Source organism: Aquarana catesbeiana, linkage group LG09 (genome assembly GCF_042186555.1).
Source record: "Aquarana catesbeiana isolate 2022-GZ linkage group LG09, ASM4218655v1, whole genome shotgun sequence".
Classification (NCBI taxonomy): Eukaryota; Metazoa; Chordata; class Amphibia; order Anura; family Ranidae; genus Aquarana; species Aquarana catesbeiana.
Window position 1 is genome coordinate 297,199,024 of NC_133332.1, and position 14,113 is coordinate 297,213,136.

Below are 14,113 nucleotides of genomic sequence, written 5' to 3' on the forward strand. Positions count from 1 at the left end.
CTTCCGCCCATAGCTCTTTAAGGGACATTTTTTTTTTTTTTTTTTAATTGCATTTTAGTGTAAATATGAGATCTGAGGTCTTTTTGATCTCATATTTAAGAGGTCCTGTCATGCTTTTTTTTTCTATTACAAGGGATGTTTACATTCCTTATATAGGAATAAAAGGGATGACAGGAATACAAGGGATGTTTACATTCCCTGTAATAGGAATAAAAGTGACAATTTTTATATTTTTTAAAAGTGTAAAAAAAAAAAAAGGTAAAATAAATAAGAAAAAAAAAGATATTTTTAAATGCGCCCCGTCCTGCCAAGCTTGCGTGCAGAAGCGAACGCATACGTGAGTAGCACCCACATATAAAAACTGTGTTCAAACCACACATGTGAGGTATCACCACGATCGGTACAGCGAAAGCAATAATTCTAGCCCTAGACCTCCTCTGTAACTCAAAACATGCGACCTGTAGAATTTTTTAAACGTCTATGGAGATTTTTAGGAGTAAAAGTTTGTCACCATTCCACGAGTGGGCGCAATTTTGAAGTGTGACATGTTGGGTATTAATTTACTCGGCATAACATTATCTTTCACAATATAAAAAAAATTTGGCTAACTTTACTGTTGTCTTATTTTTTAATTCAAAAAAGTGTATTTTTTCCAAAAAAAGTGTGCTTGTAAGACCGCTACGCAAATACAGTGTGATAAAGTATTACAACGACCGCCATTTTATTTTCTAGGGTGTTAGAACCCCCAAACATTATACATTTTTTTTTCTAAGTAATTTTCTAGCAAAATTTTTTTAACTTGTAAACAACAATCTCAAAAAGAGGCTCGGTCCTTAAGTGGTTAAACCCAAAAGCAAATATAGACCCAAAATAAATAACATATGTAATACTTTGCACCATACCAATTCTTAGATGTGGTGGCAGCAACAGTTAATTTTTTTTTAGGGCTTTTTTCCTTTTTTTTTTCCTGGTGATCCTACCAGAAAGACACTTCTTGTCCTAGGGTATCTGTATTTTGGATAAAGCAGACACTTTTGGAAAGCAGCATTGTTAGTCTGGGGGAAGAGTAATGTTAGATTAGCATATTTAGAGGAACTTGACTAACAAATTGAAGCTGAACTCCAGCTACAGCAACAGTTGTTTCCTTTTCAGATAAAGGTTTTACGTGTTTATATGTACAGCACATGTTGATCCTGCCAGAAATAGAGTGTTGTCTTGTGTACTGTGCCCTGGTCCTTAGGGCTTCAGGCTACACCCACTTCCTCTTCCCCACCCCCATGCTATGAAGTGACTTCCTGTTCCAGGGTGACTTTGCTGCTTCTCCATAGACACAGTACATTGAGTGTTGTCACCCTAGGACAGGAAGTGTGTTTGGGTACAAGAACACTGGGGCTCTTGTAAACGCTTTTGCCTGGCAGGAGAAGAGCAGCAGAAAAAACATGCCTAATGCGCTTGGGCATGTCAACCACATGGGCATTTATTCATCTCATTGGCCAGAATATTATTTTACTCTGGCCATTGAAATGAAAATACACTCAAGCGTTAAATGTGTTTAGGCATTTTTTTTCAGCCTAAACACACCTCTCTTGAATGCACAAGTGATGTTTTTTTCTGCCTTTAAACATCTATGTGTCACGTAAGCTATCATAGAGGGGCGTTAAGAGGCAGAAAAAAAAATGTCAAGCGCTTCTAAAACAGATATTTTTAAGCTGCAATGTACATGAGGCCTAAGTGGTACAGAAATAAACACTTTTTTCTTAAGTAGAGAAAACTGTCCAGTAAAGTTAGACATTAACCATTTGACCTCCAGAAGATTTTTTGGATTTTTGTGATATGGCACTGCGTTACTTTAACTGACAATTCCCCCTGCCCAAATTACATTTTTGTCCTTTTTTCCCCACAGATAGAGCTTTCTTTTGGTGGTATTTGTTTACCTCTGCCGTTTTTATTTTTGCCCTATAAACAAAAAAAGACCGGCAATTAAAAAAAAAACAAAAAAAAAAAAAACAATTTTTTTTACTTTCTGCTAGAAAAAAAAAAAAATCAAATTTCTTGATTAATTTAGTCCAATATGTATTCTGCTACATATTTTTGGTAAAAAAAAATTCCAATAAGCGTATATTGATTGGTTTGCGCAAAAGTTATAGCGTCTACAAACTATGGGATCTTTTTATTTATTTTTTACTAGTAATGGTGGCGATCAGTGACCTATACCGGGACTGCGATATTGCTGCAGGCAAATCGAACACCTGACACTTTTTGGGGACCAGTGACACCAATACAGTGATCAGTGCTAAAAAATATGCACGTCACTGTACTCATGACACTGGCTGGGAAGGGGTTATCAGGGGTGATTAAAGGGTTAACCATGTGCCTGGCCTGTGCTTACTCACTGTGGGGGAGATACTTTGACTGGGGGAAGGCAAAGATCTGGTCTCAGATCTTTACCGGGTTTTATTAGGTCCTCACCGCCGTTGTAAGCCTTATAAATTACAAGAGGAGGGCTCAGGGTCTGGGCTCTCTTCCACATGGGATTATAGAGGAAGGACTGCTGTGCCATGTAGTCCTACTGGAACACGTGGCCCCCTTCTGGGTCACCCTGCTAGAATTTTTCCCTGGAACTAGGAACCTGTCATTACTGGACCTGAGCAAAATGGACTTTCCATTGGTCAAAGTATGAACCAGAGCAGCCTGCATTAGACAATTAGGACTTTGTTTCATTCACAGTACACACTGTGCTATTGAACTGTGTTACTAAATGCTCAGTAAAGTTTCATTAATGGTTAAATTCCTGGTCTGAAGCTTATCTAAATGGATGCATGAAGGTACATGGCGTAAAAAAAAAAAAGAATAGCTCCTGTAAGATCAATGGGGATGAAGAGGAGAAGCAAGAGTGCCACCAAGGAAGGGTTAACAATGCAGAGGATATGGTGGGAAGTCTTGTTAACATGCAGTTGTTATGGGTTACCAGGACTGGTGGGAATGCTATAGCAGCCAGCGGGAGAGAGGTACCGGGCATAAGTGATGGGTCCTCTGTAGCGATGGGGTCGGTGCCCTTACTGCATTCGGGACAGAATCCACATTACATAGACCCCGTGGACCTAGCTGCAGGTCTGACGGCGTAAACAGTTAATTATACAGTGCCTTGAAAAAGTAATCATATCCCCTGAAATTTTTTACATTTTTTCATGTTACAACCAAAAACATTTCATATTTACTTTGTATTTTATTTGGATCTTATGTGATGGACCAACACAAAGTAGCACATAATTGTGAAGTGGAACGAAAATGATAAATGGTTTTCAAATTTCTTTACAAATAAATATGTGAAAAGTGTGGTGTGCATTTGTAATCAGCCCCCTTGAGTCAATACTTTGTAGAATCACCTTTCACTGCAATTACAGCTGCAAATGTTTTTGGGTATGTCTCTACCAGCTTTGCACATCTAGACAGTGACATTTTTGCCCATTCTTCTTTGAAAGATAGTTCAAGCTCAGTCAGATTGGATTGAGAGCGTCTCTCAGTTGGATTTAGGTCTGGACTTTGACTGGGTCATTTTAACACATAATGTGCTTTGATCCAAACCATTCCATTATAGTTCTGGCTGTATGTTTAGGGTCGTTATCCTGCTGGAAGGTGAACCTCCACCCCAGTCTCAAGTCTTTTGCAGACTCAAACTGGTTTTCTTCTAATGCCGTGTACACACGGGCGGACGTTTTGGCATCAAAGGTCTGACGGTCTTTCCGACGGACTTCCGAACGGACTTGCCTACACACCAAAGTCCGACAGATTCGTATGTAATGACGTACAGCCGGACTAAAATAAGGACGTTGATAGCCAGTAGCCAATAGCTACCCTATCGTCGGTTTTCGTCCGTCGGACTAGCATACAGACGAGCGGATTTTTCAACCGGACTCGAGTCTGTCGGAAAGATTTGAAACATGTTCCAAATCTAAAGTCTGTCTGATTTTCGACCGAAAAAGTCCGCTGCAGGTCCGACGAAGCCCACACACGGTCGAATTGTCCGAAGGATTCGCTCCGTTGGACAAGTTTGGTCGAAAAGATTACCCTTTATTTATTTGGCTCCATCCACCTTCCCATCAACTCTGACCACCTCTATGTGCCTGCTGAAGAAAAGCATCCCCACAACATGATGCTGCCACCACATTGTTTTACGGTGGGGATGGTGTGTTCAGGGTGATGTGCAGTGTTAGTTTTCCACCACAAATAGCATTTTGCTTTTAGGCCAAAATGTTCAATTTTGGTCTCATCTGACCAGAGCACCTTCTTCCACATGTTTGCTGTGTCCCCCACATGACTTATCGCAAACTGCAAACAGGACTTTTTATGGCTTTCTTTCAACTATGTCTTTCTTCTTGTCACTCTTCCATAAAGGACAGATTTGTTGAGTGCACAACTAATAAAAACTCCTCCAGAGTTACCATGGGCCTCTTTGCTGCTTCTCTGATTAATGCCTTGCCCGGCCTGTCAGTTTAGGTGGACGGCCATGTCTTGGTAGGTTTGCATTTGTGCCATACTCTTTCCATTTTCCGATGATGGATTGAACAGTGCTCCGTGAGATGTTCAAAGCTTGGGATATTTTTTTTATAACCTAATCCAGCATTAAACTTCTCCACTACTTTATTCCACTAGATTTTAGTTAGGGGTATCAGAGTAAAGGGGCTGAATACAAATGCACGCCACACTTTTCAGATGTTTATTTGTAAAAAAAAATGTGAAAAACCATTTATCATTTTCCTTCCACTTCACAATTATGTGCCCCTTTGTGTTGGTCTATCACATAAAATCCCAATAAAATAAATTTATGTTTTTGGCTGTAACATGACAAAATGTGGAAAATTTCAAGGGTTATGAATACTTTTTCAAGGCACTGTATATGTGTAGAGAGCTGCGTCCAGTTCATGGCAGGATATTTATTCCATCATTGGGAGTAAGGTGGCAGAATAGCTGGGCTGGTAGAGTGGGGCACAGGCTTCACAGTGTCCCCCTCAAAATGCTGCATGCGGAAGAGAAGGTGTACAGTGTCATGTGAAGAGTGTTTCTAATGGTGAAGAGCCTCAAGTTAATGTGTAACTGTGCAAGGTGGACGGCTAACTTTTAAGTGCAGGGTGCCACCCTAATGCTGATCTCTGCATGACCGCAGCCCCGCCTGGTCCCAGGCAATAGTGAGCATGTCCACAGAGTGCTCCCCATCAGTGGGGCAGTTTGGCCCCAACCTTAGCCCCACAACTTGGTATAGTCCCCATGTACAGGGCGAGTAGGCCCTGTCCACACGCTGACCGATCCCACTGACTAGGGCCTCTGTCTGTTCCCTTACAGACTACGCCTGTGGGTCTTAGGTAAGATTGGACACAGGATTGGAGGCTTCTTCAAAGCCTGTAGACTCCAGACCCTGATCCAAGAATTACAATATCCAGAGAAAGATGGAAAAAAAAAATGTTTTCTCTGCTCAGAACTGACATTCTGGAGCCCTCGCTCTGTATCCATGAGAACCCTGTGTACTCTTTACCTTTAGTTACACCATAGCAGGACCAAGCAGTGTCACAGAACCATGTAGATAGGTTGGATAGATCAAGGGAAGCTGATGTCTGAAGAAGGGGTATGAAAAATCTGGTTTTGTAGTGAAGCCTGGTGGCCCAATTTGTTTTTAGCATAGTGGAGAAGAATTAGAGCCTCTGACAGGTTTTATTAATGTCTGTAACCTTACTGGGCAGATTTCTCTACTTAAAAGTTTTTTCTTTTTTATTTGTGGCATGGTTAGACTTCCCTTCCTTTTCTGTCCATGGGACAGGGGATTAGGAAGTGAGGGTAAATCTAGCAGATACACAAACAGCAATAAAAACACCTTGTGAGGAACTCTTATGCCGCGTACACACGGTCGGACTTTTCGTCTACAAAAGTCCGACAGCCTGTCCGACAGACTTCCTGCGGACTTTCGGCGGACTTGCAGCAGACTTTCTAACGAACGGACTTGCCTACACACGACCACACAAAAGTCCGACGGATTCGTACGTGATGACGTACACCGGACTAAAATAAGGAAGTTCATAGCCAGTAGCCAATAGCTGCCCTAGCATGGGTTTTTGTCCGTCGGACTAGCACACAGACGAGCGGATTTCGGGGTCCGTCGTAGTTACGACGTAAAGATTTGAAGCATGTTTCAAATCTAAAGTCCGTCGGATTTGAGGCTGAAAAAGTCTGCTGAAAGTCCGGAGAAGCCCACACACGATCGGATTACCAGCCAGCTTTAGTCCGTCGGCGTCCGTTGGACTTTTGTAGACGAAAAGTCCGACCGTGTGTACGCGGCATTAGACGCTCCATGAAAAAGTGCTAGATGACAGTTAACATCTGTTCATGTTAAAACAATGTCCTGTTTTATTTTACACCACTATTGCGTTTTTATTGTCTGTATTGTCTGTAAAATTGTCTGTATGACAAAGCACGGTTATCATTCTCCTCTTCTCCTTACCGTCTAGGCTTACAGCGGCTTTACTTATTGACTATGCAAACACATTACCAGCTCCGCATTGACCTGACTGACTTTGAAAACTCTACAGCTTATGCTCAGTACAACACGTTTGGCGTTGGCCTGTACTCTGTTAACGCTGATGAAGATGGGTACCCTCTCACAGTGTCGGACTACTCAGGAAATGCAGGTAGGTGCATTCCACAAAATTATGAGGGGTTACCTAAAAAAAAATAAAAATAATTTTATATATATATATATATATATATATATATATATATATATATATATATATATTAAAGTATGTCGAAAACCAATAGTCAGTTCTTTTTGCGATCTGTGTCCTACTCGGAAGATTTTCATTCATTTCCTGTGCCAGAGATGCAACAGAAAATGAGAGGAAACATCGACAGATGGAGAACATACCCTCTCAGACAGTTGAGGAAAGTAGAAAAATAGCACTGGATCTATAAGGTTATCTTATTGCTATTTGTGGATTTAAATAGTCTGGTTGTCAAGCAGGCTGTATCTACACCCCACAGGATCTTCATGGTCTTCTTGGTTTGTAGTGTTATGTAACAAAACTGTAAATTGAAGCACCAGAACACTGCTAAAAGGTCCAGATAAAGGTGAGGACAATCCAAAGAGAAATCCAACACATTTTAGGGGTCTAAAAATGTCTGCTTCATCAGGGCTTGATTGAAAACATTGTGGGTGTACTAGGGCTGCCAAACCAGCTGCTGACAAAACCTGGAAGAAAATACCATGAAAGGTTCAGCTCACTTCTAGCCCATTTACATTTTTTTCAGTGAAGCTCTGATAAAGAGAGCATTTTTGGACCCCCAGAACACATTTGAATACGCTTTTGATTGTCCCCCTGACTTTTATTATAATAAAGTCATATCTGAACCTTTTAGCACTGGTGTGGCTCTTCAATTTCCATTTCTTTCAGGCAGTTGTCAAATGAGCAGGGTCCCCCATCTGAAGATTTCCCCTCACCTTCTGTTCCAATAAGAATTGTACAATTTTGGATTTTTCAGCACTTTCTGTTCCAGTGACAATAGACAGTGATGAGAACTCCAATGTATTGTAAAAATGACATGCTGGCAATTGCCAGAATGAGTTGACAATAAAATTTGGAAGACTGTACACAGAAAAAGGAGTGGTTAAGACAGTTTCTTGTCCTCCAGTGAATTCCCATCTTAAGATCACCATATATGTTGCAATCTGATTGTACAATAAATCTTAGATCTACCAAAAATGATGTAATGCAAGGGCTTGCCTGACTGGATATCAATTAAGTGGATAGTTTAAATTGGCTCTTGTACTACAAAGTTTTGGTCAAAGGAGATTGTTCAAAGATTGTATAGTCAGATTGTAACTGATACAGTGAGTTTTTAAAGCCCCATACACAGGGGCTGCATAGTGGTCGAAATCAGCCAGTACAGTAAACCAGACAATATTCGGGTCCTTATCCAACAGAAGTCAATTTTACAACTGGCTTCTGTCAAATGAGCATGCTGGACAGCTGTGAGCAGAGAATGGCTCTGCACTTGTTACATGAATCGTGGAAATGGTTTAAGATCGTGAGGGGTGTTGAGATTGTGATTTTTTTTTTTTTAACGATTAATCGTGCAGCTCTACTACAGGGGTTCTAACTGTACCTCAATATATCCAAAAATAAAACTAAAAATTTTGATTTAGCTGTATTTAAAATGCATTTTTCATTTTCATGTGATAACAAGGATGTGCATTATCAATGAATTTCCCACTTAGGCAGCTGCTGATCAGGTATTTGCTGCATTTTGAAGGAGCAGCTCTAAAACACTTAGCAGTTGGAGATCTAGCCTTGGAAGGTCACTGCTTTCAACCTTGAAGCTGCTTTGTGAATGTGGAGGCTTTGAGTTTTATTTTACCACTGACACAATCTTCAAGGAAGCTATATGATATTCCTGTGGTTGTGTGAAAATAAGATTTTTATAACAGCTTACCTGTAAAATCCTCTTGGAGTACATCACGGAACACAGAGCAGCATAGTAGTTACTATGTGGGTTATAGGCCACCTTCAGGTGATGGACACCGGCACACCCAAGACAGAAAATTCACTCCCTATATAACCCCTCCCATCTCAGGAGTACCTCAGTTTTTGTAGCAAAGCAAAATGCGTATATCCCAGAAAGAGGGGAGGGACCTCTATGTCCCGTGATGTACTCCAAGAAAAGGATTTTACAGGTAAGCTGTTATACAAATCCTATTTTCTTTATCGTACATCACGGGACACAGAGCAGCATAGTAATTACTATGTGGGATATGCCAGAGCAATGCTATCTGAGGGGAGGGAGACATAAAGAAACAGAGCACTATCAGATTTGAGGACCTATACTGCTGCCTGCAGCACACCGCGCCCAAAGGCGATATCCTCATGCCTTTTTACATCCACCCGATAGAATCTAGTGAATATATGGATTGAAGACCATGTTGCGGCCTTACAGATTTGAGCCATGGAGGCTTGGTGATGCACTGCCCACGAGGCACCAACAGCCCTGGTGGAGTGCGCTTTGATTTGAAAAGGTGGAATTATCCCTTTTAAACCATAAGCCTGACTAATCACTTGCCAAATCCATTTAGAAATAGTAGATTTCGACGCTGCCTGTCCTTTCCTAGGACCTTCAGGCAGCACAAACAAAACATCAGATTTTCGAATCTGAGCAGTCTCCTTCAAGTAGACCTTGACTGCTCTCACTACATCAAGAGAATGTAGTGACTTTTCTTCCGTAGAACAGGGTTCTGGAAAAAAAGGAGGTAGAACAAGATCTTGGTTTAGATGAAAGCCTGACACCACTTTAGGCAGAAAGCTTGGATTAGGATGAAACACCACCTTGTCCTTTTGAATAATGAAATATGGCTCTTTACAAGAAAAAGCAGCCAACTCTGATAACCCTTCTTGCAGAGGATATAGCCACCAGAAAAACAAACTTCTTTGTCAAAGAGATCAAGGGAGTATGCCGTATTGGCTCAAAAGATTGCTTTTGTAATACCAACAAAACTAAATTCAAGTCCCAGGGGTTCAAAGGTGACCTAACCGGCGGATTAAGCCATGTTAACCCTTGTATAAAAATACGGACCAAGGAATGCGAAGCAAGTGGTCGTTGGAACAATACCGTTAAGGCCGAGACTTGACCCTTGATGGTACTCAAGGCCAGCTTCATCTCCACCCCTAATTGCAGGAAGGCAAGAATTCTACCTATGACATACTTCCGAGGATGCCAACCCTTGGATTCACACCAGGAAACATATGCCCTCCAGACTCTATAATATACAGTCAGGTCCATAAATATTGGGACATCGACACAATTCTAATCTTTTTGGCTCTATACACCACCACAATGGATTTGAAATGAAACAAACAAGATGTGCTTTAACTGCAGACTTTCAGCTTTAATTTGAGGGTATTTACATCCAAATCAGGTGAATGGTGTAGGAATTACAACAGTTTGTATATGTGCCTCCCACTTTTTAAGGGACCAAAAGTAATGGGACAATTGGCTGCTCAGCTGTTCCATGGCCAGGTGTGTGTTATTCCCTCATTATTGCATTTACAAGGAGCAGATAAAAGGTCCAGAGTTCATTTCAAGTGTGCTATTTGCATTTGGAATCTGTTGCTGTCAACTCTCAATATGAGATCCAAAGAGCTGTCACTATCAGTGAAGCAAGCCTTCATTAGGCTGAAAAAAACAAAACAAACCATCAGAGAGATAGCAAAAACATTAGGTGTGGCCAAATCAACTGCTTGGAACATCCTTAAAAAAAAAAGAATGCACCGGTGAGCTCAGCAATACCAAAAGACCCGGAAGACCACGGAAAACAACTGTGGTGGATGACTGAAGAATTCTTTCCCTGGTGAAGAAAACACCCTTTACAACAGTTGGACAGATCAAGAACACTCTCCAGGAGGTAGGTGTATGTGTGTCAAAGTCAACAATCAAGAGAAGACTTCACCATAGTGAATACAGAGGGTTCACCACAAGATGTAAACTATTGGTGACCTCAAAAACAGAAGGGCCAGACTAGAGTTTGCCAAACAACATCTAAAAAAGCCTTCACAGTTCTGGAACAACATCCTATGGACAGATGAGACCAAGATCAACTTGTACCAGAGTGATGGGAAGAGAAGAGTATGGAGAAGGAAAGGAACTGCTCATGATCCAAAGCATACCACCTCATCAGTGAAGCATGGTGGTGGTAGTGTCATGGCGTGGGCATGTATGGCTGCCAATGGAACTGGTTCTCTTGTATGATGATGTGACTGCTGACAAAAGAAGCAGGATGAATTCTGAAGTATTTCGGGCAATATTATCTGCTCATATTCAGCAACATGCTTTAGAACTCATTGGACGGCGCTTCACAGTGTAGATGGACAATGACCTGAAGCATACTGCGAAAGCAACCAAAGAGTTTTTTAAGGGAAAGAAGTGGAATGTTATGCAATGGTCAAGTCAATCACCTGACCTGAATCCGATTGAGCATGCATTTCACTTGCTGAAGACAAAACTGAAGGGAAAATGCCCCAAGAACAAGCAGGAACTGAAGACAGTTGCAGCAGAGGCCTGGCAGAGCATCACCAGGGATGAAACCCAGCGTCTGGTGATGTCTATGCATTCCAGACTGCAGGCTGTAATTGACTGCAAAGGATTTGCAACCAAGTATTAAAAAGTGAAAGTTTGATGGATGATTGTTAATCTGTCCCATTACTTTTGGCCCCTTAAAAAGTGGGAGGCACATATACAAACTGTTGTAATTCCTACACCATTCACCTGATTTGGATGTAAATACCCTCAAATTAAAGCTGAAAGTCTGCAGTTAAAGCACATCTTGTTTGTTTCATTTCAAATCCATTGTGGTGGTGTATAGAGCCAAAAAGATTAGAATTGTGTCGATGTCCCAATATTTATGGACCTGACTGTATGAATCTGGAAGCTGGCTTCCTTGCATTAACCAAGGTAGATACCACTGACCCAGAAAGCCCGCAATTCTTCAGAATGTGGGTATCAATAGCCAAAACGTTAAACTTAGAGTTTGTAAGGTAGGATTTAATACTGGTCCCTGCGAATGCAGGTTTGGATGTGGTGGTAGGATCCATGGGTTCCCTACCACCATTTTTACAATCTCTGCATACCAAGATCTTATAGGCCACGCCGGGGCTACAATAATCACCGTCTTTCTTTCCTGCTTGATCCTGCGAAGAAACCATGGTAGCAGCTGAATAGGGGGGAATGCATAAATCAGTGAGAACTGATCCCACTGGGTCAACAATGCATCTGTCCCACATGCGAGTGGATCCCTTGTCTTTGACACAAAATTGTCCAATTTCGTGTTGAACCTGGACGCCAATAGATCTACGTCCGGGATCCCCCATCTTTGGCATATGGCCAGGAAGATGTCGTGGTGAAGAGACCATTCTCCCGGGAACAACTGCTGGCGACTCAAGAAGTCTGCCTGTCAGTCCTCGATTCCTGGAATGAAGACTGCCGATAGGCAAGGCACATGTTTCACTGCCCAAGCTAGGATATGGTTCACCTCTCTTTGGGCTGCGTGACTATAAGCCACTGCTGTGGCATTGTCGGATTGGCTCCTGACAGGACAATTCTGCAACTTGAATGTCCAGGCCCTCAGAGCCAACCGTGCCGTCCGAATCTCTAGAGTGTTGATGGGCAAGGTTCTTTCAGTTCTGGACCATTTCCCTTGAACAGTTGCCTCTTCCAGGAATGCTCCCCAACCCAAAAGGCTGGCATCCGTTGTTACCACCTCCCAGGTAACTGATAAGGAGGATTTCCTCCTCTGCAGATTTTTGGCTATCCACCACCAACTGAGGCTCTGGCACATCTTTGGAGTCAGACACATTGAAAAATCTAGGGCTTGGACCTTTTTGTTCCAAGCAGCTAGGATACATTTTTTCAACAGTCTCTAATGAAACTGGGCACAGGGAACCACTTCAAAAGAAGCCACCATCTTCCCTAACAACCTCATGCAAAAGGCAAATGGAAGGATCTTTCTTTGTCCTGACCACCTGGACCAGCTCTTTTATGGCACTGATCTTTGCCTGGGCCAAAAATACCCTTTTCTGGGCTGTATCTATGATCAGACCTAAGTACTCGAGCCTTCTTCTTGGCTTTAAGATTTCTCTAGGTTGAGAATCCAACCTAGGTATTCCAGGTAGTTGACTGTGCTGACCACGCTTTGGTCCAAGCGGGCTACCGACCAGTCTACCAGCAGCAGGTCGTCTAGGTATGCTATAACTGTTATACCCTGAGCCCTTAGTCTGGCCAGAGGAGGGGCCAAAATCTTTGTAAATACCTGGGGTGCAGTAGCTAGCCCGAAAGGCAAGGCTACAAACTGAAAATGGTGCTTTTTCTACCTCGAATCGCAAATATTTCTGGTGAGCGGGGAAAATAGGAACATTCCGGTATGCATCCTTGATGTCGATTGAAGCCAAAAGTTCTCCTCCTTGGAGGATGGAAACTACTGACCAGATTGACTCCATGCGAAAGGAGCAGATATTCAGGAACTGATTTAGATCTTTGAGATCTAGAATGGGCCTGACATCTCCATTTGATTTTGGCACCGTGAAGAGGTTTGAATAAAATCCAAACCCCTGCTCCTCCATGGGGATGTCCATGATCACCCCTTGAGACAACAGCCAGTCTAGTGTCAGAAACAGAGATTGTCAGTGAAATGTTGGAAACAGATGCAACACCTGACAGTCCCAATGGCTCACCCTGGTCAGCCATTTCTGTTTTTTCCGGGGAGGATGGCACTGTGGAGGGGTGACCAGGATCCTCAGAGCCCGAAGGCGATGTCTTTGGTCGCCTTTTAGAGGTGTTTGTGCCCCCCTTCCTGGAAGGCATAGTCCTAAGCACAAAAGCAGAGGTACTAATGAAAAAAAACACACCAACTGCTGAGCTATAGTCTAGCAATTAAATGCTGCTATTAATGCTCAGCCTGATGCTGAGTAAATGTGTCCTGGGAATGCCTGTATGCACCACCTCTGTGTCCCGCTTACATGTCCCCAGTCTGCTCCTGTGTCCCTCCGTTAGACAGGTATATCTTTACAAGAGGCTTATATGCACTCAGCAACCATGTGCCTGCACCGTGTGAAGAACGTAATGCTAGCCACGCGCGCGCGCCATCGCACTATGCCATGACCACCTCCCTCCCCCCGCTGCTCTTTAAAAAAAATGGCTAAATCCCACGCACCGTTCAGATGGATCCGGTATAGGGGGAGGGAGGAGGAGGAAGAAAAAGGAGCCGCCGTGACCCCTGAGGGGGGGGGGGGGACACGAGCCGTCCGCCGTAGGCTCCATATTCCCTGCGGGAAAGGGGGGGACCGCATTGCCCCCCAGCGGGTGGCAATGAGACTGACTGACTGAAGCATCTGTCTCCTGCTGACACTGAGCGAGATATGGCGGAGGATTTTAGAGTTCCTTAGGATTCTTCACTTACCTTTTCCCCGCCGTAGGATTCTGCTTGTAACCAGACAGTCCCAACCTACACCCATCACGGCGGGCTACATTTAGAAAACCTTCAAGGACCGGGTCCCTGTTTATCGGGGTTCCACTCCCTTGGACC

General features: G+C 42.8%; 1 protein-coding gene across 1 annotated transcript in view; it reads left to right on the forward strand.

The window, feature by feature from the left end:
- The window catches only part of FIBCD1 (fibrinogen C domain containing 1), a 229,332-nt gene that overhangs the window by 211,102 nt on the left and 4,117 nt on the right, over positions 1 to 14,113 (forward strand). The window contains exon 5 of the mRNA XM_073600470.1: positions 6,498 to 6,677. Coding sequence (XP_073456571.1) covers positions 6,498 to 6,677 — 180 coding nt within the window. The remainder of the gene's footprint in view (positions 1 to 6,497; positions 6,678 to 14,113) is intronic.